General features: G+C 37.7%; 4 protein-coding genes across 7 annotated transcripts; 2 read left to right on the top strand and 2 right to left on the bottom strand.

Annotated features, from left to right (window-relative positions):
- The first annotated feature begins 2530 nt into the window (after positions 1-2530).
- slc26a3.1 (solute carrier family 26 member 3) lies at positions 2531-9581 on the top strand. Its single transcript, XM_067426906.1, has 19 exons — positions 2531-2870; positions 3077-3216; positions 3320-3430; positions 3994-4154; positions 4243-4407; positions 4516-4668; positions 4774-4856; positions 5685-5832; positions 5938-6051; positions 6137-6214; positions 6993-7088; positions 7259-7365; positions 7454-7523; positions 7612-7704; positions 7782-7877; positions 8151-8375; positions 8494-8548; positions 8637-8770; positions 8872-9581. The coding sequence occupies exons 1-19, from the start codon at positions 2743-2745 to the stop codon at positions 8920-8922; spliced, it is 2208 nt and encodes a 735-aa protein (XP_067283007.1). The 5' UTR covers positions 2531-2742; the 3' UTR covers positions 8923-9581.
- Positions 9582-11060: 1479 nt separating this feature from the next.
- On the bottom strand, positions 11061-17868 carry cbll1 (Cbl proto-oncogene-like 1, E3 ubiquitin protein ligase). 3 transcript variants are annotated; one of them, XM_067427100.1, is made up of 7 exons: positions 17714-17868; positions 17201-17258; positions 16392-16550; positions 16166-16272; positions 15992-16075; positions 15838-15911; positions 11061-12375 (listed from the first exon to the last, which is right to left on the bottom strand). In XM_067427100.1, exons 2-7 carry the CDS (start codon positions 17211-17213, stop codon positions 11349-11351), a joined length of 1464 nt encoding a protein of 487 aa, XP_067283201.1. In that variant the 5' UTR covers positions 17214-17258; positions 17714-17868; the 3' UTR covers positions 11061-11348. The 3 variants fall into 3 exon arrangements, with proteins under 3 accessions (XP_067283201.1, XP_067283200.1, XP_067283202.1); XM_067427099.1 differs by lacking the exon at positions 17714-17868 and having other exon boundaries at positions 17201-17398; XM_067427101.1 differs by lacking the exon at positions 17714-17868 and having other exon boundaries at positions 16166-16269; positions 17201-17398.
- A 938-nt stretch (positions 17869-18806) lies between these two features.
- Positions 18807-21830, top strand: bik (BCL2 interacting killer). 2 transcript variants are annotated; one of them, XM_067427103.1, is made up of 6 exons: positions 18807-18928; positions 19016-19044; positions 20129-20229; positions 20313-20453; positions 20569-20680; positions 21425-21830. In XM_067427103.1, the coding sequence occupies exons 3-6, from the start codon at positions 20135-20137 to the stop codon at positions 21515-21517; spliced, it is 441 nt and encodes a 146-aa protein (XP_067283204.1). In that variant the 5' UTR covers positions 18807-18928; positions 19016-19044; positions 20129-20134; the 3' UTR covers positions 21518-21830. The 2 variants fall into 2 exon arrangements, with proteins under 2 accessions (XP_067283204.1, XP_067283205.1); XM_067427104.1 differs by having other exon boundaries at positions 18812-18928; positions 20572-20680.
- Positions 21831-21836: 6 nt separating this feature from the next.
- Positions 21837-26252, bottom strand: mcat (malonyl CoA:ACP acyltransferase (mitochondrial)). The gene is made up of 4 exons (XM_067427102.1): positions 25496-26252; positions 25264-25351; positions 24903-25120; positions 21837-22310 (listed from the first exon to the last, which is right to left on the bottom strand). The coding sequence occupies exons 1-4, from the start codon at positions 25898-25900 to the stop codon at positions 21900-21902; spliced, it is 1122 nt and encodes a 373-aa protein (XP_067283203.1). The 5' UTR covers positions 25901-26252; the 3' UTR covers positions 21837-21899.
- Between the last annotated feature and the right edge of the window lie 269 nt (positions 26253-26521).

Genomic DNA, 26521 nt, shown 5'->3' with positions numbered 1-26521 from the left:
AAGTGAAGCTAACATTAGATTCTGACGTGGATTGATGCCTTCGTGCCTTCAAACGCTACCTCTGAAGGCAGCATTTTCCAGGTTTCGGACGCAGCCATTGATTAGCATGCTCAGGTGTGTTTGATTAGGGTTGGAGCTAAACTCTGCAGCGCATTGGCCCTCCAGGGCAAGATTTACTTACTTTAGCAAGTATTTTACTTACTTTTACTTAAAGGGTTAATTCACCCAAAAATTAAATTTATGTAATTAATGACCTAATGTTGTTCCTCACGCGTAAGACCTTATGCAGTCTATGTACACTGTACTGTCCATGTCCAGAAAGATAATAAAAACATCATCAAAGTAGTCCATATGTGACATCGATCAATGATTCGGGTCGCCAATGACATGTGATTTCAGACCCGAATCATTGATCGATTCACTGATTCATGAACCGCTTGAATCTTTTTGGAGGAACACGGAAGAGAAGACAATGCTGAAAGAAGTCCTAGTTTTTGATATTTTTGGACCAAAATGTATTTTCGATGCTTCAAGAGATTCTAATTAACTAACTGATGTCACATATGGACTACTTTGATGATGTTTTGGCTTTTTGGACATGGACAGTAAAGTGGGCATAGACTGCATATGCTCTGGGACTTAAATATAAAATATCTTAAACTGTGTGTGAAGATGAATGGAGGTCTTATGGGTGAGGAACAACATTAGGGTGAGTCATTAATGGCACTAGTACTAAACTTCTAAGAGACATCCCAGTAAAAAAGAAGAAAAAAAAACCTGTGAGGAGAACAAACACTTTTATTTTAAAATAAATAAAATAAAATAAAATATCTCAATATTGCAATCAACACAACAGCCTCTTAAATGCCTACACACACACTCAAGTCTTAGTTAAGCTCAAGTTGTCAAAAAGAGCACAACCAATATCTTTGAAAGGTCTCTTCATTATAAATGGATAAATAAAATTATGTCAACTATTATAAAAGCCTAAAAACGTCAAAGCCTACTTGGAATCGACATGCTGGTTTAGACTTCATCACCGGATGCATCATGACCTCATCTCATATATGAAACACCTGCGATTCAGCAACTACCTGCTAATGCACAGTGCACACACATTCGTGTCAGTAGCCTTGTTGGTAAGCTTGGGGGAGTAAAGTGCACAGTAGTATCTTCAATTCCCTGTAAATGGCAACATCGCATCTAAGTTAGGGGCCATGAAAAACGTAATGTGTAGTTGCATTACTCAATACAAATGTATTGGACTAAAGAGTACATACTCAAAAATGCAATCAAGAGAGAGTAAACAATGTTAATATCTTTAATACTCGCAATGTAGCCAAAAAGATACTTAAGTACAGTATCTAATTACATTTACTCAAACACTTTAAAACCACTGCTCAAACATGATTAAAAAGGTCAACTTATTAAAGAGAAAACAGGACTGAAAAATGTAAAAAAATAAAATGAAATAAAAAGCAATAAAACACTGATCAAATGTTAATCTGTCAATTAATGTGACTAAGTTAAGTTCGGATAATTCTAGTAAGTTGAAGCAGCATAAAGCACTCTTTCCTGGAATCGAACCATAAAGGAATTTTACTTGCATTATATTATAATTATATGCTGCATCAAAAAAAACAAAAGAGAAACACATGCTGTAAAAATATATTACTTAATGTGATTTAAGAAGTAACCTCCTTTCCGGTATGGAACAACATTCATATTAACCAATCAGAAATTAGGCTGAACAACAAGATAACCTAATAATGCCTCTCCGATTTCAGGTGTAGGTTAGGATTACGGTTATAGAACTAATCTGTGTGATTGAAATGTGGTTCCTGGACAAACACAGGATATTGATCCAGGAACAAAATCTATTTGGTTAAATCACATTTTACAAAGTGGAAGTTGCAGTCATATCGCACAATACTTTATATAAATACAACGTGCACTCGTTGACTCAGTTAACAGCCAACACCTGACGTATTTAATTAGTCTGAGTAATTTCAAATCCGGGCAAAAGGAAATTCAGTAGCAGGGAAAAAAAGTATTTGTGAACCTTTGGACTTAATGTGGTTTTAAACATAAATCGGTCATAAAATGTGGCTTGCTCTTCAATTAAGCCATATAAACAATCTGCATAACACATAATGCACAAACAATGGCACGTTTTAATGTCAGTAATAAGTTAATTGAGTACACATTTACAGTGCAAAGTGAAAAAAGCTATGTGAACCCACTAAGCAAAATAGTGTGAAGAGACTAACCTGCAAAGCTGAAGACCTGGAGTCCAAACAATAGATTGCAAGTGTAGGTTAGACATTAGCATTCACAAGAAACATTGTATCTGAAACTGAACCATTCCTCGAACAAAAGAGAGATCAGTCTGGAGAATATAAGTATTGTTCATATTGTTGCATAAAGCCTAGCGGATTTCAAAAGCTGTTCATTAGGCTAAACGGAGGAAGTTAATCACCATCCACTGTTATGACTTCCATGCAGTTATTCATAAATTCAAATCCACGTGAGTTCACATACTTCTCCTGCAGCTCTATTTTTGTTTCCTTCACTAAAATAAGGAAGAATGACTGAAAAAAAAATAGTTATAAAATCCATCAATGATTAATGCTCGCAAAAGACAGCCCATGATATCTGTGATAAGACTAATGATGGCTCCCTCATCAACCAAACCAAACTATATAAAGCCCTCGAGATGCATCTGAGAACTAAATCATCAGGATGCAGCCCTTCGGCAGACACTATGTGGTGGTCAGGCCTCTGTTTTCAGAGGATTCCTTTGCAGAGCAGCATGAGAGAGTCAACAGGAGCCGCAAAACTCTACGGCACCATCTGAAAGACTACTTCACGTAAGAATCTGTCCGTTCATATAGTCACCATTCATTTATTGTTAGTCTTTGTCTTAAATAATGCATTTATAATAAACTGAAATATGGTATCGTATTACAAGCACGGTACCAGTTGTTACTGAGATAGCGAATGGATCTAAATGTATGGCTCCATGTGAGGCAACAGGAAGCTTTAGCAAATTGTGTTTTTATTTTGTACACTGTAGTTGTGACATGAATCGTGCAAAGAATGCAGCTCTTTCCTTTCTTCCAATCATTGGATGGATGAAGAACTACAACATCAAAGAATGGCTGCTGGGTGACATTGTTTCAGGAATAAGCACTGGACTAGTGGCTGTGCTACAAGGTATTGCATGTTTTTTTAACACAGACTGGCTAAAGTTTTTTGAAGACTTCTGTGATACAGAAATAGATTATAAAAAATAACTTACACCCTTATTGTGTATAAGGACTTGCATTTTCCTTGCTGGCCTCCTTACCACCGGGATATGGACTGTACACTGCATTTTTCCCCGCAATAGTCTACTTCTTTTTGGGCACCTCCAGACACCTGTCAGTAGGTGCGTGATATATTATCAACTGCTTTTATACATGATACAGTCAAATCAATATTTATTCAGACACCTTCAAACATCTCTCATGGTAAAAGATTATGACAAGAACTCAGAGTTAAACTGTGTCAACTAATTCATCTTGATAATGTCAGATAACTTCGATAGAAATGTATGTAATGGATTACATTTTAGGTCAGCCAATGACCAAGCAATGCTTAATTTTGTTCAGTCTGTGGTGAAAAGGTCGCATTAGCGATTAAAGTAACACATGGTCAGGTCAAAGTGTCTGAATCATTTTGTTCCCAGATTTGTATCAATTTTACTGGTAGTCCAGTGTACGAAGAATTTTTGGGGATAATTTGTCACAGTTTACTTTATTTTGCTAACCTCACTTACATAAATTACCTATAGTGTCCTGTACCTACTATTAAAAAATTATATCTGGTATCTGAATATTTTTTGTTTTGACTGTACGTGTACACACAACATCATAGGAGGCTAATGAACTAGAAGTGAAGGTTTAGACATGAGTGCATGAGGTAGCACTTTCTAATTGGACCATGTTTTAGGGGCTTTCCCTATTCTGAGTCTAATGGTGGGTGCCGTTGTCACACGACTGGTGCCTGATGAGGGACCCTCAGCAAACATCACTGGATTTGAAGGGCTGAGCATGGAACAGCAAAGAGTTCTAGTTGCTTCCTCGGTTACTTTTCTCATGGGCGCATTTCAGGTATATTCTCGAAAAGACAAGCCAATATAAACCCCAATATAAATATAATTTTTGTATTTGTAACATTTTCTTTTGTCTCATTTTTTAGCTTATAATGGGGCTGCTACAGGTGGGCTTCATTGTCATGTATCTGTCAGATACTCTGGTGTCAGGATTCACCACTGCAGCTGCTGTTCACATTTTGGTATCCCAGCTCAGGTTTGTGTTGGGACTGGACTTTCCTGGTATAAACGGGCCACTTGCCATTGTACATGTGAGTTAATGTTCTTCCCCAATATAAACATTTTATCATCACATACTGTAGCTCCATATGACTTTTCAGTGGATATACCAAACATTTGATTTTCATCTTTGATTTCAGACTTTGGTGGAAGTTTTTAGTCGAATCACTAAAACGAATGTAGCTGACCTGGTGACATCTATTGTGATCATGGCCCTGGTGCTTATTGTAAAGGAGATCAATGACAGATTCAAGTCGAAACTACCTGTGCCGATACCTATAGAAGTCATCATGGTAGGTAAAATTACCACACTAGGACAAAATATATCACTTCTATAAACCAAATGCAAATCTATCCAATATCAAATCTATCAAACTTAATGCAAATCTACCCAACAGACTGTTATTGCTTGTGGAGTCTCTTATGCATTCAATTTCGAGAAGCGGTTTGGTGTAGTCGTGGTTGGGGAGATGGTGAACGGGTGAGAATCTAACAATATGTAATATACAAAATTGACATCATAAAAAAAAGTGACTAGATTTAATGTGTCTATTCAATTGAAACAGATATATTTCAAGTGATTGTTCTAAATTATGCAAAAGTGCAATATTAATTAGATAAAATTTTATTTATATTATTTAGTGCTGTCAAAATTAGCGCATTAACACTTGCTATTAATTTTTTCAGTTTAACACATACCAAATATTTTACACAATTAACACAGCAACCATTTTTTAATCATTCTTTTGCTAGCATTACATAACTCAATCCCACTCTTATTCATGCAAATGCGTTTAAACTAGACAAAGGAGAACATACATACATATATATATATATATATATATATATATATATATATATATATATATATATATATATATATATATATATATATATATATATATATATATATATATATATAAATATAAACTCATCCATGGCTCCCAGCATGCATTGCGGCATGAAGCATGTTGAGATTCATAGGCTAATTCTTAATGTCTGTGGGAGTAACTCTCACAGGAGGTCAAAGTGCTAAATGTACAATCGGTTTTGAAATCCAACGATACACTATAAGAAAAAAAATGATAAAAACTCCAATTAGCGGAATAAAAGATCTTAAATTGGTAGACATGTGACCTTACTCAGTTAATTGAGTTGAATTAACTACTTTGTGTAAAAGTTAAGTAAACTGAAAAACGCTGTGTAACGCTGTTACAATTTTAAGTTATGTAAACTTTTCTTTTTTTTAAAGTTTATATTATTAAGCCATATCAAATCAACATCTAATATGTAAACATCTCTTTCTTAGCTATGAATCACCAGTTGCTCCAAACCTAGAAGTCATTGAGGAGAGTGCAGTGGAGGCCTTCCCTATGGCCATTGTAGGATTTGCTGTGGCTTTCTCAGTAGCTAAAGTCTACTCCGTCAAACACGACTACACGATTGATGGGAACCAGGTCAGTTGAGGCTCTAATCACTGTACACAATGCAAATTCTAAACAGGGCTGAATTTGTAATTTTGCCAATAACACAGACACCGTTTTATACTGTATCTGTAACAGGAGCTCATTGCATTCGGGGTAAGCAACATGTTTGGGGCATCTTTCCGCTCATTTGCCTCCAGCACAGCACTTTCTAGGACAGCTATACAAGAGAGCACGGGAGGGAAGACGCAGGTAAAACTCATGCTATTCCTTGATCTGCAACCATCTGCTGACAACAAAGAATCAATGATTAATGTTTGTTTTATAACATTTGTAGATAGCTGGAGTTCTTTCAGCCATGATGGTACTGATTGTGATTGTCGCAGTAGGATTTCTACTTGAACCGTTGCCCAGGGTGAGAATTACACTAAATACAAAATGCATGAATCGATTTAGAGCTAATCTCACATTTTAAATTTTACATAAAAATGTCCCTTTAGTCATACAAACTATTGACTGCACTCTAAATACAAATGGTGCTAAATACCACTAAAAGCTATGTAGAACCATAAAAGGTATTTTCATTTAAAGACTAAAGCCAATCACCATGTCTTATCTTCCTCTCATCCTCCAACACTACTCATCCTTCCACATAATTCAAACTGCAACCGACAGCTCTCAGTATCCAAACAGTCTTGTTGCATCCCACCACCACCCCATTCTCCATTTCATGTTACTCCACACTCTCAAATGTTTGCTATAAATGGGAATTTACAACAATGGCAAAAGCTGATTTGAATCTGTTTTGAATCTGAGGCAAAAAGTCTTGTTTGTGGGGGGCACTGGAATCTTTCCTTATAGGGAGGCCTTGGGGGCAAAAAGGTTGAGAACCATGCTATCTTCAGGAAATACAGTTTTTTAATGTTGTTTTAATCCTTTCCCCAACTAAACTAAGAGACAAAGGGAGAGTTAGAGAGCCACAAGGGCTCAACATGTTCTTTGTATAGCAGTGGTGCTATATAGCACCTTAACCACTCCAAAGAACCACTGAACAACCAAAAAAGGCTCAACAGGTTCTTTACATTGTAGTGGTGCTAAACAGCACCTCAACCATCCCAAATAACCACTGAAGAACCTTTTTTTGTGTGAGATGCAGGAGTCAGTCTAACTAAAAAAATTGCTTTTCTTTTCAGTCTGTTCTAGGTGCTCTGGTCATTGTTAATCTGAAAGGCATGCTGATGCAGTTCAGAGAGCTGCCGTTCTTATGGAAGAATGACCGGCCTGATTTGGTGAGTTTTTCTTTTTATGGTTTTGAGAATGATCTTTGATTATCTAATAACCTGGCAGCTTTTATTTTAATACAATCTAAAACCTAAGCATATGCTGATCTAAATTGAAAACACTTTTGCAAAGAAAAAACTGAGGTCCAGATCAAAATGTTGAGCTCTGTTTCTCACAGGTGACCTGGGTGGTGACCTTCCTGGCCTCTCTTTTTCTGGGGTTGGATCTGGGGTTGGCTGTGGGTCTTGGGGCAGAATTGTTCACTGTGGTCTTCAGGACTCAATTGTAAGAGTGGATTCATGATACATATCAATGCCATACAGTTTTATTGAATTTTTACTGACCCTGCATGATAATATTTTGTATGCTGCAGCCCACGCTGTTCCGTCCTGGCCAATATTACAGGAACTGACATCTACAGGGATTGCAAAGATTACATCTCTGTGAGTGCTGTTCTTGCCCTTCCTCTAGATTCTTCTTTCTTTTACAAATACCAAAATGTTGTTTCAATGTGCTTTTATTCCATCTCAGACTTCCGAACCTGACGGAGTGAAAATATTCAAAATCCCCTCGCCCATCTTCTTTGCTAACATTGATTTCTTCAGAGACAAATTGGTCCAAGCAGTACGTTTCTTGTTATGCTCCAGATATAGAAAGAGCTAGGTGTTATTTTTCTGGGCTAATTATTTGTTTTTTTCTAGGTGGGTTTTAGTCCCCTAAGAGTGTTAAAGAAAAGGAACAAAGCCCTGCGAAAGATCAGAAAAATGCTGCGTAATGGTGAACTGGAGGTGACAGATGTACGTCCTATTATGATTTATCCGTTTCAAACATTTGGACACATTTAATTTATGTTTCCCATGACATTAAAAATACTTTAAGTAAGATTAGTAAGAAGACACTATCCTACTTCCCATACAGTATACTATATTATATATATATATATATATATATATATATATATATATATATATATATATATATATATATATATATATATAGGAAAACAGAAAAGCTGGGTTCTTGCATGATCTGAAATGCATATAGTAATATTCACGTCCTTCCTGATCCAGCGAGGCCTTAAGGTGAGACAACCATCAATAGACGCATCAGAAGATGACAGCAGCATGGAGAGTCTGGACCAGCCCACAGATTTCTCTGGCCTTCCAATCCAGGTGAACTGGAACACAGAACTGCCTGCCAACATCTCTGTCCCTCCTGTGAACATGCACAGTTTGGTCCTGGACTTCTCTGCCGTCTCATTCCTAGATATATCTGCACTCAAAGGTCTTAAGACGGTAAAATGGCTTACTATGAGATTCATAATACTGCTTATTTTCACTGGGCCTGGTTTCCTCTAAAATGGCCAAAAATTCCTAATTTACCTCATTAACAGTACTGTTGTTTTTCTTATAGATGCTAAAAGAGTTTATTCGAATCGAGGTGGACATCTATATAGTTTCATGCGATGGTAAAACAACCTCCTTTAAAAAAATATTTTTCCCCCAGACATTGTAATCTAAAAACTCTTCATCTAGACAATTCTGTTCATTTTCCAGTGTACATCATGGAGAAACTTCATCGATGTACATTTTTTGATGACGAGATTAAGACGTCCATCTTTTACCCCACACTACATGATGCCATTTTGCATATTCTTGAGATGCATCCAGATCATGGAGAACTAGAAAAGGTACAGGACATGGTTCCTTTTGATCCAATATTGTGATAATAAATATTTAATTTACAACAATGCTGATCTATTTGTGTCTATCTGTGTTGTAATGTTTGCAGGATATAAGCATAAACTACGAAGTCATTCAGAGAGACAGTATAACTGTGTGAGGAACAGAACACTCTGCTGAAATACTCTTTAAATCCTGCCTGAGAGGTTGTGGTAAATGTTTTATGAGTACAGCCAAACAATATGGGCAGAGATGCATTTCACCACTGTCAAAGCAAATTATTGGACTATATTTAAGTCTGGAGAGTGGACATACAATAAACTCGGGCTGCTTTGAGAAAAGAAAATGCACCATTTTAGTTTACAGCAGCATACATTCGTTGTTACCATGTTTACTGGTGATTTAGTGGTCTTACAGTGAATTGATTCATGTTGTTTGGGCTTTAGCGATAGGAGAAAATGTCACAAGAAGCCTATATACTTTGGACATTACAAATGTAATAGGTTAAGACTATTTTATTTAACGTTTAATGATAACAAATCCTACCTTATAACCCCCTGGTCCTCCTTTATGGTTATCTGCCGTCGCACGTGTTTTTCCAGGCCTACAGGTGATTTCCATTATCCACGGTCCTGAGTGCAAATGTTTCCTCTTTGACGTGTAAGGACAAGGAATATAATGTAAAGTGCAGAAACTATAACGTATTATTTGGTTTTTAAAGCGTAGTGTTTCAGTCAGTGCTGTGGATGGGTTTCTGAAATCTGCAGTCACGACGCGAAGACGGACCAATTAAAAACTTTACGAGCTACCTGAATTATATCCGGGAAATAGTAAATGTACTAGAAATGATTATAGATATATAGCTTTGTCTAGTCACTTAACTGAGTTTAAAGGGGGGGTGAAATGCTGTTTCATGCATACTGATCTTTTTACACTGTTAAAGACTTGGAATCCCATACTAAACATAGACAAAGTTTCAAAAGTTAAGGTGGGCGTTTGATGGGAGTATTTCTTTGTCAAAAATACTACTTCCGGTTAGTCATAAGTTTCGGCAAGTTTTTTGAGATCATGCGTCCCCATTGACGTTAGTGGGGGCGGAATTTCCTTGTATGGGCCTTACGGACAATTCTACCGGAAGCGCGTGAGAGAGAGCGAGGGAGAGAGCGAAAGCAACAGGCTACCCCCATCAAAGCGCTGGCTTGTAGGATGCTAAACAGGTGATATAACCAGTAGCTACTGACTTACCCACTGATAGGCCGGCGGTCGATCTGTATTAGCACTTTCCTCACGCGACGGGCGAATCACTTTCCTCACAGAGCGACTCACTTTCCTCACGCGGCAGGCGAATCACTTTCCTCACTGAGCGAATCACTTTCCTCACCGAGCGACTCACTTTCCTCACGCGGCGGGCGAATCACTTTCCTCACTGAGCGAATCACTTTCCTCACAGAGCGACTCACTTTCCTCACGCGGCGGGCGAATCACTTTCCTCACATGACACGCCCCCACCCGCTCGGCTTTTTTCGGAAAGACTCGGAACAGCGCATCTTTCTTATATAATTATAAAAAAAAATAAAGACTTTTCGGAGATATGCAGGATGCAATGCTACTCTATAGGTACTCAAGATTGACATGACACTGACTGAAACTGAGTGTTTCACCCCCCCTTTAAGTGTTTCATTTACTTTAATTATATCTTTTCGTATTGATAAATCTGCTCAAGTTTTCCTGTGAAGTCCACACAACAAAAATGTATGTTGCAGCAGTGACAATGTTACTTATACCTTTATATATTTATTTGTGTAAACTGTGTGTAAATTTTAACAATTCATAACCCATTTCCTCTGTATAGAATTTTGGACAAACCAATTTAACCATAATTCAATACTAGAATTATGTATTAATGTATATTATCTTTTATCTATGTATTTGCTTTTGGAATCATCATCATGTAAATACAGGTGATTTTATAATGAATGTGTAAACAAATGTATTGTAATAAAACTAGAAGAACTATACATTACCTGCTTTTAATTTTCATGGTAGACAGCTTATATGTGAACATTTATGGAACATATTTGGTTTTACAAAAATTGCAAACAAACAGCCAAATATAAAAAGAGAGAGGGAAAAAAAAACACATTTAGGGCAATTACTTATGTAACATTTGCCTAATCGCTTTCAGCCAACCTTTCAGAACCATTCAAAAAAAGATAAAGAAACTTCAGCTCATTTTTATATATTTTATATCAAGCGTTTTTTTTAAATATCGAATTTAAGACACAAGGTGAGAGCAGATGAACGCAATAGAAGCGCATTTAATTTGTACATTTAATCTGGATTACATTCAAGAAACAACATTCAAAAATGAACAAAAGCCCCTAAAATGCAGCATGTATGGGCTCAATTATTAAAAGTAAATGTTTGAATATCTGACGACACGATTTAAAACATCATTCAGTACTGATCTCTTCTATACAGTTCATATTTTCAGCCAATTTCAAAATATGCATTTGAATCCCTGCCAGGTTTACATACTAAATCACTTTGTTTAGCAAAAAAACAAAAAACAAAAAAAACATGTTATTACTGGTAATATGGTCTATAGCGGCCCTGATCCGGGTGATGCCCCGGCATCTGTCCCTGTGGAGGGGGACCCTGCATTCGGGGAGGAGGACCCCTAGGGGCCGGCCACATTCCTGGACTCAAGCCCCCTGGCTGGTTAAAAGGTGGGCTCAGTGTGCTCTTGTCCTCTGGAAACTGGGGGTTGTAATGATGGGGTGGTGGGGCGTTGACAGGGGGACCACCATGCTGAGGGGGCGGCCCAGGTGGAGGATGGTTCATAAACGGGGGCATCTGACCAATGAGGTGTCCGGGAGGGGGGGTAATGGGTGGGGGCACAGATGACAGTGGCGGAGGGGCCTGGTTGAAAACCATGTGAGGTGTGTTAGAGCCTTGTCCCGGGTGCGTCATTGGGTGACTGATGGGGGGAGGGGGCGGAGGGGGTCCGTAGTGCTGCTGAGGCGGCGCCATCATGTGATGCGGATGGGTCACGACAGACTGACCTGGATAGTCTCCAGGGTGATGGTGAGGGGGCGGAGCGTTACCGGGCTGTGGAAGTGGGTCACGTGACGGTCCAGAGCTCGCAGAATCGTCCTGGATGGGGACCGTGATGAGGTTGCTATGCTTTCGCGTAGTAACGGTCGAGATGCGGAAGGTCTCCTGAGCAAGAGAGCGGGATGGCCCCATGTCTCCTGGCGGTTGGCCTTGCGGAGGTCGGAGGTCATCGTGGGAGCCAGAGGGAGGTTGACTGTAGGGGTCGTGACTTTGATGAGCCAGAGGAGGAGGGATGAGCACATGGGGCTTGGGCAGGTGAGGCGGAGGCACACGGAAGCGGTCGGACACCTCCGAGGCAGGAGGAAGGTGGAGAGGGTCAGAGCGGCTGCTGGAGCTCTTGCTGGACCGAATGTGCCGGTGGTTGATGTGGGCCTGCAGGTCTCTCTGGGACAGATAGGTGCGTTTGCAACCCTGAACAATACTACACATGTAGAGAGAGCCACGCTGGCACTGTTCAATCCGCTGGACTGGGTCTGTACAGCTGTACATGTTTAGACTGGAAACAGAGAGGATATATGGAGAAGCAACATCAGTAAAACGTCAACGTTATGCACATTAGTACAAACAAGGGCTGGATGATATTTTACATATTCACAAATTTTGCAGGCAATTTAATATTGAGCAACATTGAGAATGCTGTGTCTCCAGTTTGGCCGTTAGGAGTCAGTTTCCCAATCCCTCTTACCTGTGAATAGATTTTCTAGTATAAACTAAACTACTAAAATGGTAGCCTAGAAATCTAGACGCACCCTAGCGGCAGCAAATTTAATCTGCCAGCGAGTGTCGTCTAGCAACTCTCAATACCCTTCTGAGCTGTATTCCCCTAAATCTTGCCAGGCCAATCACATAGTGTATAGAGTCGGTGGGCGGGGCCATAATGACGATGGCCTAGTTGTGTTTGCGTGCTTCTAGTAAACACAGAAACTGGCGAACGGCGGTGGTCTTTCGAATCAGCTCTGACCGCGACTCTGGAAGACTTGGAGTTAAGCTTTTCTCTGAGAAAAAAAAACAAAGAACGGCACTGAAGTCATTCTTAAAAAGGGAAGATGTGTTCGGAGTTTTGCTGACCGGATACGGCGAATGTTTAATCTATCAACAAGCTCTGTTTCACCTTCGTTGCTCTGGTTGGTTGTAGCGCTATCCTATCGCGTGCAGAGGGAGTTTGAAAGAAATCCGTTTATCCCGCCCCTCAGATTGAGCCCTGTCTATGGTGAGTTCCCAGACCAAACATCTTGATGTGGGTCTGGCTTGTCAGGCTAACAAAATGGTGTCAAAGTTGGAAAATCTAATTCATAACTGTGATTCAATATGGTGGTATTTTAGTTTTGAATTGTTTTAGTACATGCAATATTTACCTACATGTACGAAAATAATACCATATTAAATGGTTTATACTTGCTGCACCTGCACAAGCGCGGCAAAAAAGAGTGTGCAAGACCCAATTGTGTGTGGCAATGTACACAGCATTTTTAGTAACTTTCTGCGAGGCTCCACTTCCAAAGATGCACAACTTTGAGATGATTCTGGCCGAGCAGCTATGTCTGCCCTGGCATCGTACTGGCACCTAGTTTGAGCTTGTCTAACTTAAATGCTTACAAAAGGAGCCTACAATAGCAAAAATAAGCCAATTTAATCAAAATAAAGGTCCATGTTTTATACAAATGTCAAAAAATTAAATGAAAAACTTTTTTTTTTAATTTAGTTCATTTTCGGAACACAAATGAAGACATTTTGGATGAAATCTGAGAGCTCTCTTACCCTAGACTGAGTAAACCCAGCCTGATCTGCCGGCGATTTGATTTCGGCCGGCAACTCAGTCTGGAAACCTGTACATTCATTTCTACTGCTTCTGTTACACTTTTGCGGACACCAATCTATCAATTTAATTAACACTTTCGAGCCCCAATAGTCCACGTGACTCCAGTGGTTCAACCTTAATTTTATAAAGCAACGAGAATACTTTTTGTGCATAAAACACAAACAACAAAATGACTTTATTCTACAATCTTTCCTCATTTGTGGCAGCATTCTACGCTGGACATAATAAATACAGAACAATTTTAATTTTGGGGTGAACCAACAATTAAGAGATTGCTGCTTAATATATTTTCATACATATGTTCTCGTATCCATATATTTGGGTCTAAAGACACAAGTAATAATCTCAAGGCTTACTGGGTTTTTACACATTTTTTTGGTTCCTCTGTAGTGTGGGTTCGTCACGTGTGTAACTTACTTCTTCCCACCGCTGACTTCTAATGGTTTAAAAGCGCAAAAGTGTTACACCCAGTCATTTCAAAGAATAGTACAATGGCGAACTACCAAGTATATAAAAATAAAAAAAACTTGACAGATTTTTTCAAACATCCATTACTATTGAGGACCATTAAAAATGATAATAGCCCATGTAATGTGATGCATATATTTATCAAACGCTTATCTCTAGAGTAAATTTTTTCTAGCTGACTAATGAGTTTATGGACAGTGAATGTTTTTTCTTAGGTAAATGTGACCAGTGTTGGGTAAGTTACTCTTAAAAAGTAATTACATCGTCAATTGTGTAATTAGATTACTGTACAAATTACTCTCTCAAAATAGTATTTAATTACTTTCTAAATTCTATAGCAATATCGACTAGTTAAGTAATTTAAGGATAAACATGAAACGGCTCTTTTAATCCATTAAAATAAATCATACAAAATTACATAAATTATTCTTATTAACTGATCAAAGTATTACAAATGGGAAATGTGAGAAGGACACATAAAAACACATTTTAAAGCTAGACTTTAAATTTTGATGTTAATTCCGCTATTGTATTATATATAATTGTTCTATAGTCTACACACAGTATTCAGTTAAATTACTCATGAAGTAACATTCAATTACAGTAGAAATACGAGTAATCCCTTACTTCACTTTTTCAAGGGAAAAGTAACTAAATTACAGTAACTAATTACTTAGTAGCTACCCCATCACTGAATGTGACATAACGTGACATTGTTCACAAGCTGTTTTACTGAAGTCTTTACACGGTTTGAGCGGATTGAGCAATTACATGTGACGTGATGAAGATTTCAGTGCGTTGTACTAATCTTTTAACATACCTTGATGTTCATTCATGTTTATCTAGCGTTGTAACTGGCAATAAAGTAGAGGAGATGATCAGTTCACGTGAGCTGCTGCTTCTCTTGAGCTAAGTTGCACTACTGTTATGTCATATATTAAACAGTGCCAAAACGGTATTTCTTTTTTTAAAAACTTTCATAATAACATAGACGTAATTTGAAATCTGAGACTTTGCATTCATTATTGAAAGTAAAACAACAAAGATTATAGTGATTTACTGCATGGGAGTGGCTCTACAAAGGTTCATTCATCAACTGGAAACAGGATAGACTAATCGATTCTTGGGATTTAAGAATCAATATTGGTTCATAAAAATGAGAATAGATTAAAATAGAGAATAACATCTTTTTTTATACCAATCTTAATTTTTTCCAGAGCTGTATATACATCAATTACTTTCTTTTTTTTTGTGATGGCACAGCATCATAACAGTTTTCAGTGTCACACTATCCTTCAAAAATATAAATATAAAATATATCCTTCTAATATGCAGATTTGCTGCTCAAGAATTATTTCTGATTATTACTAATGTTGACAACAGTTAAAAAATACAGCTTATTTGAAATAGAAATCTTTTGTAATATTACAAACCTATTTACTGTCTGTTTATTGATAAATGTAATGCATCCTTGCTGAATAAAACTCTTTCTTTCAAGGAACAAAAAACTAAAAATTATCGACTGCAAACTTTTAAACATTAGCGTATATCATCCAGTCCTATATCTCCTGCATCAAGCCAAGCATTCTCTATAGTGTAAAATGACTGTAAAGAGCCATATTTGTAAGCAAACACTTCAGCAAAAAGGCAAAAACTGCTCATTATTCTTACCCTGGACACATCTTATCACCCTTCCTTTCATGATGCAATGCACACTCATAGCAGAAAACATGCTTACACGGGATCTGCAAAGAAACAATGCAATGTCACCATAAAGATTTCCCTTGCAAATTGAACACAATCGTTACATGTCAACTGCTCTCACCATACGGCCATATGTTTTAATTGGCAGTCCACATTTGTCACAGAAATGGACAGGCGTCTCATCCTTTTCACCGATCAAGTTTAGCTAGAAAAATTAAAAAAACAAGAGTGACCACAGAAACATGAGCATCTGAGAGGCAAGTACATTTTAAAATATATATTTTTATAGGCGTACCTTGTAATCCCAGTACATCTGCTGTGGGAACCGGCGCTGACTTGCAAATGCGTCTCCTGCTTTCACACCACAATCAAATCGGTCCTCCTGCTTGAAGTTAAACCCTTCTAGCAGAAACGAAAAGCAGTTTAGAAAACAAGCTCCATTTGACGTGCATCATTATCTGATAATATGGCTGATAAAATGTAGAAAAGCACATAACTGAAAACATTTACACACACAATACCTTCTTCTACAGAATGGACTTTGGGTGGTAACCGTCCCGCTGGTCTTTGCGGTCGTGGGGCAGGTTTATTCCTGGCCTGTTTGGGAAGAAGTTTGATTGGGATCCTCCTCCTGACATCAGGACCACCTAACGGCCCATCCGTACCCTGCATATCATTGTCTGCATGAAAAAAAAAGACAAATTAACTGTTAACTTCGACCTTCAGTTAATAAATAAATAAAATAAAATCACCATCATTAGAAACAGAATCAGTGAACGTATTGATCTGTGTACGTTAGCGTTGAACATAATCACGCATATTCATGCAGTCTGTATCAATTAATTCAAATAAAATCTCTAGAACCGATGAAATATTTGCATTTGTACATAAGACTTGATATTTCTGCGAGGTTAACATTGATACTGATGTGAGCGATAACTTACAACACAGCTCACACGCGATTAACTTACACACACTCATAGACTGTATACAGGTAAAACTGGTTACGCTAAATTACCTTGAAGACTGTGCGCGTTAACTTATTTGGGTTTATATTTTATCATGATGCAGGCTTTTTATTTAATTTTATTCTAGATATTGAATAAACGGGATCAAATGGAATCAGGAAGATAAACGCCACATTGACATAGAGGCCACAACCGATGGTGACATAGGAAAGGGGCTTTAAGCAGGCATACACAAGATATAGCTCGTTTTTCTAAACGCAAACATATATAAAAGCGAAGCGCAGTTTTTTTTTTGTGGTTATATGACACACGTTTTGTGTACAATAAACCTGCAAATGAAAACCATAAATTTCCCTCCTTACCACTGTGGTCCATGACCGTGTGTGAAGCCAACGTTCAACTGCGCTTCCGGTTTGTTCCCTTCAAAATAAAAGTATCTGGTTGTTTTCAAAGCAAAATGAAACCATTCAAAGACATAAAATGAATTAATAAATGCATTTAACATCATGCGTGAAATTATTGTTTACATCTGATTTTCTAAAATTGCCTATTTATGTACAGACCAACAAATGTAGTGTTTTACAAAGTTTACTGCTTAAGTAGCCTATTTATAGATTATTTATTCAATTGCTTCTATAAAATACTAAACAATGATAAGAATTTCATACGTTTTAAATACTTTTATTGTGAATAAAATTCAATATATGCAAAGAGTCAGTGTTTAAAATGTTGACCCAATAACTCTGTAATTTGCTCTGGCATGCTGAATATCTGAATATCAGCTTCTGTGACAAATCCTGACTGATGATGAGGATCAATTCTGGCCTTGTTAGTGCTCAGAGATGATGACAACTTGTGGACTTCCTGTCACTCGCCTTTGAGGATTGAGGTCAGGTTCTCTATGGGATCAGGATCCAGGGAGTTGACTGGCCAGTGGCCACGCATCCAAAATTTCAATGATCCCCGAGCCACTTCATTATCACACATTCCTTGTGACACATTCAACCATCTAACTGGAAAAGGCACAGATCATAAAGTTAACGTCACTCCTGGATCATTGGGAGAAGCTGCTCTTGCAGGTTTTGATTTTTTTCTTTTTTTCTTTCCTGACTAGTACTCCTTCACACTTTCCCATATATGCTAATAATATATCATATATGAAGCTGGTCATTTTGTGCCTAGGGTCAAAAAGCATGTGCAATTTGGATTTTTGTGATACAGTTTTGGCCAATCAAGATATTACCAAATATTTAAAATGCATTTGATCACTGTGCACAACAATCTAGAAATGTGTTTCGTTCAGCTGAGACACTTGTGCACTGTTTGCCATGATTGTTTTTGAATGGCCTGAGGTGATTGAAATCACTTAAAAAAAAAAAAAATGAAACTAGTTATGTGCAACATGTGCACCACAAGTCTCTCATATAGGCTACACAAAATTATAATGTGAACATTATAATTGTGTGCTTGGAACATGGCTTTTAATGGTGCGACTTTTGTTTTTGTAATCAGAATAAAAAATAAAATGGATTTAGATTTATCGCTCAATATATTGGTTATCGTCTTTCAAATAAAAAGAATGATCATGTATCAGTATCGACCAAAATGTTTACATCGGTGCCTCTCTAATATATACATTAATATTTACTCTCTCTCTCTCTCTCTCTCTCTCTCTCTCTCTCTCTCTCTCTCTCTCAGGTTAAGAGGAAACTGTCATTTAGGTGCATAAAAGAAGTTGCTTGGCATGCTCAAAAATAAACAAGACCCACATACATAAAATATTCAAAATATTTACTTACCAGAGACATATAGAAAATTAAAGGCATTAGGTTTTTTGACATGTAAAAAAGACATTTATGGTCCAGCATGTTTTGAATCAAAACATGAGATCATGACTCCAGATCCGTGTTTAATGAATGAATGTAGGGATATCGAACCCTTTAGTGTCCTCTATTGGTCCCAAATGAAAGTGACACCATTGCAACTGCGGACACAGTTCATTTCCTGAGTGGAAAACTGCAGGCGTGGCTGCAGGTGATCACTGTACTGAGACACATCACAGGACGAGACGAAGATTAAAGGACGCTGCTGTAAGTCACAGAAAATTATTAATATATTTCTCACAATACTTAAACCAAATATTCCTTCAAATGAAATTGTATCTTGAAATGTTGCAGGGCGGCGTCCATTTTAATCTACAAACAAGGTATGATCTTGTTTTGTTTTCCATTATGCACCTGTTCTTTGCTATCACGCACATTTTGAATGTTAACAATAAAAAGAACACCAAAATAATCTATGGTGAAAAACAGTTAGAAACATTCAAATATTTATATATTAAAAATCTATCTTAAAATATTCAGTAGCGTGCCTAAAGATGAAACCTAGTACTTTTGTAGCCATCTAAAGATGACATTATATTTACATTTTGTGTTGTTGTTGTTGATAAGACTAAGTAGTAAAAATAAAAGCTTTAAGAAATGAAAAAGTAAAAAAATAAGATTTTTATTTTTTATTTATTTATCTTTTCTTGGTCTCAGAATGATGACTGCGTCACGTTTTATTTTGACAGTAGTCTGTCATTGCAAAGAAAACATATACGTTTTAGGTTTAACGTCGACAAAATGTTATTGTTCAGAAAAATATTTCAGTTCGGCTTTGAGCAGTTTGGCTGATTTGAATGAGCATTTGCATTAAACCTGATGATTTCAACAGTCACATGAAGGAGAATGAAAACACGTTTGTTTTTCATTCACTACACCCTCATAAATGATAAATGTATTATTTATACTATAAACAATCAAAATGTGTTTTTATCACATGTTCTTTCATAACATCAAATAGTGAAAGTAAGGCCGAAGGCGAGGAATGAGTCAGCTTTATGAACGTCTGCGTTTTTTGTTTTTTTATTATTAGCACAGAAGAGCAGAGTACTCTTGCAGGAAGTTGTCTTTATGGCTGCAGGTGTTTTTAAAACCTGATTGTATGTGCAATGATGTCATGTTCTAACACTATGGCAGCAACAGAAAAGACACACCCATTGTCCTCAGGTCACATGACCTGTGTGTTTACAGAGTGATACTTGTCCGTTGAAAGCAGTCGCTGCTGAATCAAGTCACGTGAGACCACAAAGGGCAGGGCGAAATAACAAAGTCCTCTTCCTCCACACAAACAAAATAAAGAACTGCAGCAGAGAAAGGAAATAGACAATGGAATTAAGGCAAATAGAGGGATAAATGCGGTGCAAGAGACGGTTGAATTAGTGTCATAAACATGATCACACCTTTCAGAACACAATGGTGGAAGAAACGAGACAGCCGAAAAACGTCACATCCCTCCAGGCTGGACCTGGCGAGGTAGACCACAACACTCTCTATGCCATCAATATGAGGTAACCATTTATTCAGATTTAAGTGTTATATTGTGAAACGCAATATAACATTTTAAACAAGTCTTATTTGGTCTGAATATCAGAGTCACCCACCTCATTGGACGTCAGCTGGCTCAGATAGGGGACGAATTGGACAACAAATGGCGTGAACAACTTCCTGTCCAATTGCAGCCCTTGAATTTTGGGATTTATCTTTATGTCCAAACAAGGAGAGGGTTCTCTGGGTGAGTAGAGAGCATTTACTCCCACATGAACAAATGCCAAAAGCACTCCATTCGGCATGTTTTAAATAAAGAGGGTGAATAATATTAATATTGATAAAAATGGAACTGTATTAAGCAGGATCCTCGGCAACCTCTGGGGGTCTAAAATTATGCCGATGTTGAGGACATCCTGGTTGATTCCACAGCTTCAAAATGGCTGTCAAGAGGCTAAGAAGTGGGCAGCCTGGGTAAGAACAATATTTCTTGTGTCTGTAAATAGCCATAAATATGCATCAATGTTGGGTAAAGACACATTTAAAAAGTCAATTTATAGTTATAATCCAGTATACACTACCGTTTAAAAGTTTGGGATTAATGTTTTTTCATGATCATTCAGAAATCGTTCTAATATGCTGAATTACTGCTCAAGAAAGATTTCTTAATATCATCAATGTTGAAAACATGGTTCTGCCAAATATTTTTGTGGAAACAGTGATGCACTTTTTTCTGGATTCTGCAATGACTAGAACATTCAAAAGAACAGCATTTGCTTTTTAATAACATTACATCATTTTCTATTTACTGTCACTTTTGAGCAATTTAATATGTAAATGATGAATAAAAGTATTAATTTCTTTCAAAAAGAAAACATCTTTAATCTTACTGCCCATTTTTGAACATTAGTGTACATAAACTGAAGTATTTGAGGATTCCTATGCTTTTTAAATATATTTCTAAGATTTTTACATTTTTTTTCATAAAGCATCCGCAAAGTGTAATTTCTAGTCGAATACATATTTAGAGCCATGCGTATGTAGAAAAAAATATATTCACGTGTTGTTGTTTTTTTATGTGTAATTTGATCATTTTAATGAAATGCACAAGCCTAGGAATTCTTGCATATTTTCAGGTTTTCCATGAATGAGGCAACCTTGGTATTTAAGTGAAACTGATATGAAAAAGTAACTTTCTTTTTTTACATCTCTTCTCAGGTGTCCAACGTTTCTGACTGGTCTCGAAGGACCACATACATACTGGCGTCTGCTTTACTACTGGTCGCTGTCTCTATCTTCCTTGTAACTTAGAATGGATATGAAGGCTGGATGTGACATGAGAGGGTCAAGAGCTGGTCTTTGGCTCAAATATAACCATTTAAAAAAAAAACTGCTTATTTTGCATTATCTTTTATAATTGATTCAAATTAAGTGCTGGTTCACATATATAATTCATATATGTGCAGTTTTTCGCAAGTTAAACGTTTTTGTGTGTGTATTGGGTCTATTGCTGGAAAATTGGGCCAATGAATTGTTACCTCTTCCTCTAAAGGCATTTCTGCATTATTAAAGGAAGCTGGACTTTCCAAACCATCAAGCGCATTAAAATATTTTAAAAAGGAAACAGTGTTTGGCTTTTTTGTATTTATCAGCATAGAAGAAAACCAGACGTAACATACAGCACAATCACCGATCAGTTCTCTGTTAACGCAACATCAACATGCGTATAGTTCTTAAAGGCCTTCATGTTGCACTTCTGTAGGGTTGAACCCAAATGTCTACCAGGTCCCACCTCATAGGTGTGAGGAAACTCCTGCCCCTGGGATCTTTCATAAATCTCATGCAGCGTCTGCTCCCATTTCACTGGAGACACCAGCTGTTTGGCCAGCTGATTCCGTACGTGCTTGTCATGCATATAACGCTTGCCGTCCACATTGGAGTGCACCGAGATCTCGGGCCGCCGTACCTCTATCTGTCTGAGGACGTCCCTTAGAGGCTCGACCGCCGGCTCCATCAGTGCGGTGTGAAAGGCCCCGCTAACCGGCAGAAGTCGCGTTCTCATGAATTTCAGCTCTCTGGAATGGCTTTGAAGGAAATCCAAAGCCTGTGTGAGAAAATGGCCGTTAAAAGCAATGCAAAGTCTTAAAGGGTTAATTCACCCAAAATTTAAATTCTGTCATTAAACGTGCAGTATGCAACTTTTGGCCACTAGGGGTCACTCATTCAAAATAATAACAACAGACGTACTTTGATGACGTCGGGAAAGTGCGTGGGCTCATGGGAGTTGTTGGCATTATTGCCACTGTCAACCAGCGAATCTGGCATCTCCAGCAGAAAACATGTTCACTGACAAGGTAATTGTTATATTACATCTCTATTATTGTTAAGTTTAGTTACGGCTTTTCACTTTATGTAATGTCAATCTAATGAAATAGCAGCGAGCTACCGTTACTTAACAAACTTATCAGTAACGTTAGATAATGTGTGAGACAGAATGTTGTGCGGGCGGTCGCTATGTCAACATACCTATAAGTTGGTAGGCTATGTTGACATATTAACCGCGCATCATAATTTGAGTTACTCAAATTATAGATATGTTGACATGGCATCCGCGATTGTCGAACATTCTGTATATCAACTCTTCAATAAGGAAATAAATTTCAATTAAGTTTATCATTACCAACATAAAACATAGTAAATGAGAGAACCAGCACCAGCAATACGTTGTTTATTGGAACACGCGCTGTGTCGCTCACCACGTTCATCAATCATTCTAATAAACATTTATTTTGGAACTCACAGATATATGAATAAGTAGATCATTATTAAATCAATATTATATGTAGCTAGTATTAACATATGATAAAAGTGACAGGTCACCTTATATTAATTGACCAAGATAGTGGCATATTACCTTATGAAGCTAACGTTACTTTCTCCAGCTACATATAAAACCAATAATAGCTAGTCCATCTGCGTTTTACACATGACATCATCGTGTCACCAAATATACGGATAGAAATACTTTTGAATCAGTTTTTAAAAAAATAGCTGTTTCAGTCTCCAAAAACAGAGAATCCGCCTGTTTGAAAAGCCGATACAAAAATGTTACGTATTCAGCTAAACGCGTCTCAATGTGGTCAAGATCGCTATGCAATATGCAAACATACAGCATGTTATGATTATATGATTATTATGTTAGCTGAATGGTTACTTAAATGACCTGTTTATTAAAACGCAAGCGAGATCAGCATCTCTCTGTAGTCCGAGCTTGTCACGAAGATTTCGCCATCTTTCAAAGGCTTCTCCAAGGTTTACACGTCTCTTGCTTCTTCTACTGTCCCAAAATCTTCTCGGGTCATTTTTTTCACCCGTACGTTTGCGCTTTGTTGAGCTGGCAAAACGTACAGGCAAAGAGTAGTCATGATCCATTATCATACAGACTTTTTTATACGGGGGTTCCCCTTATATTGTCTGTCAGTGTTCCTCTTTGAGTTTGGCGGTTCCGCCGAGTTCGCAGGAAGCAAGACGCAAACGTGGATATGACGTGAAAGACTGGCGACATAACGGAAATAAAGACACGGTCCGTGTCTTCGAATTAAAATTTTAATTTCTCTGGATTTAGAAGTTAATTGGAACTGTCGGGATAATGTAAACACACAACTTTAAAAAATATATAACATAGATATAGTGATCTTTTATATTTTTAATGCTGAAACATTACATATTGTGCCTTTAATTACTCACGCTCATGTCGTTCCAAACCCGCAAGAACTTCGTTCATCTTCAAAACACAATTGAAGATATTTTTTGATGAAATCCGAGAGCTTTCGGACCCCCGATAGACTGCAACCACTTTTTTAAGGCCCAGAAAGTCAGGAAAGACATGGTTAAAATAATAATGTTATAAAGCGGCGGGAATACTTTTTGTGCACAAAAACAATGACTTTATTCAGCAATTTCTTCTCTTCTGTGTCAGTCTCTTGATGTTGCTACACATCGTAAACACAGTGCACTGCTTTTGCACCGAAATTGTTGAATAAAGTCATATTTTGAACACACAAAGTACTCATTGCTTCATAAAATTAAAGGGTTAGTTAACTCAAAAATAAAATTTATATCATTAATGACTCACTCTAATGTTGTTCCACACCCGTAAGACCTCTGTTCATCTTCGGAATACAGTTTAAGATATTTTATATTTATACTGGACATGGACAGTATAGTGTGCATACACTTGCACACGCTCTCGGACTTAATATAAAATATCTTAAACTGTGTTCCGAAGATGAACGGAGGTCTTACGAGTAAGAAACAACATTATGGTGAATCATTAATGACATCAATTTCATTTTTGGGTGAACTAACCTTTAAGGTTGAACCACTGGAGTCACATGGACTATTTTAACAACGTCTTTACTACCTTTCTTGACCTTAAAAGTGTTTATAACGTTGCAGTCTGTGAGGGATGAGAGAGCTCTCGGATTTCATCAAAAATATCTACATTTGTGTTCTGAAGATGAACCATGGTCTTGCAGGTTTGGGACGACATGAAGGTGAGTAATTAATGACAGAATTTTCCTTTTGGGTGAACCGACCCTTTAACAGTTAGGTTTTTGTCCTTTTGGAGAGTTCTTTCTGGTCATAGTGTAGGCCTATTGGTCTTTTTGCATTGATTCCAAATGATGGATCTCACCTCTTTATGGCCAGCTATTACTCTCCCATCTGGAAAAAGGTAGTTGGCAATGGCACACACAGGCTCTTGGATACCAAGAGACAAACAGTGCTCCCTAGCTTGGACGCAGGCGTATTTGTAGTTGGCCTGAGGTCGGCCAATCACAGACAACATGCCACTAGGTACTTGGTCAGAGGCCTTCTGCATTGCTTCTGCCCTCACTTTTACTGCAAACAAAGCTGTCAGCAGAGCACAGGGCATTTTGATCAAATAAATGTGCGTGGATCTCCTGAAAACTGTTAATAACATGTCCAGGGCTAATAATATTTTGCATAAAAAAATTAATTTGGTATGTTTTTATAAACGTAAGGGTGAGTTTTACCTTCAGCGAAGTTCATTGCACCAGAGAAGACCAAAGCAGCAAATTCACCAACACTGAAACCTGCTGCAGTCACACAGCTCTCAATAGCCTGAACAGGGTCAATGGGTTTAACATTAGTACTAACCACATATTATTAATTATGTATGCACACCACTGCCAATTCTAATAGATTAGCTGTCCCGTTAAAGACATACAAATATTCATAAATATTCATAACTTGCCAATAACTTACTGCAGGATTGTCATGGTTCAGTCTTTCCACAGCAGCCAATGAACAGACAAACACAGCTGGCTGGCAATGAACAGTCTTCATCAAATCTTTCTCGGGTCCATTCAAGCAGAGCGACAGCAGGTCATAACCAAGCACCTTCTGAGCTACAGCAAACATCTCTTTGACATTTCCATACTTCAACAGACCTTTCCCCATACCGACAAACTGACTGCCCTGACCGGGGAACAGAAAAACAGACGCGCTCCCCGGAACTCTGCGTGTTCTCCTGGGCTTCTCCCCAGTGCTGGACTCGGTTTCATCAGATAAGATGGGAACATCTGACAGTTTTCTGCAAAGGTAGACAGTCGTCTTATTTCGAAAGAGACGAACTTTAGGACAACACCTGAAAGTCGCGCTGAGATTCATGATAAAAACGTTTGTGTTAAAACGAATTTCAAAACATATGTTTCAGAATAAGTTACACTACTGCGGAGGTCAAACACAAAACCGTGACAGGAAAACAACGCGCAGGTGTGTCACACGAACTGTGCAGTATCCCTGCGATATCATGATTTTTATTAGCTGATATCAAACGAAAATCCTTCAGTTGCACTCTTGCGTTTCTCACATGTCGTGTGGATATTCCTTCTATTCGTTTATCGAGTTTAGTCTGGCAAACGGCAAAAGCACAGCGTCATCTAGTGTACTGGGTGTCATAATTAGTGTTTACTTCCTGCATATGCAAACTATTACATTTAATATTCAATAGACTATATAAATATATCTGCCGAAAAATTTGACTTAGAAGCTGTCAGGGCACACAGGTCGGGCCAAGTTGTCACATTTTTTTAGTTGTTATAAATGTATTGATTTTATTTAGTAGGCCTATCATTGATCTGATGGTCAAAACAATTGTTGAAATTGTATTGGCCTATACCATTATATGTAGATTTCTGGTGAATGCATTCCATTATACTGTTTAAATGTGACTGGAAAGTCATTAAATAGTCAAAAAGTGAAAGCTACACACACATACAGTCAAACCTT

Source organism: Pseudorasbora parva, chromosome 20 (genome assembly GCF_024679245.1).
Source record: "Pseudorasbora parva isolate DD20220531a chromosome 20, ASM2467924v1, whole genome shotgun sequence".
In the NCBI taxonomy this organism is placed as follows: Eukaryota; Metazoa; Chordata; class Actinopteri; order Cypriniformes; family Gobionidae; genus Pseudorasbora; species Pseudorasbora parva.
This window is presented reverse-complemented; position numbering and strand designations above follow the sequence as displayed.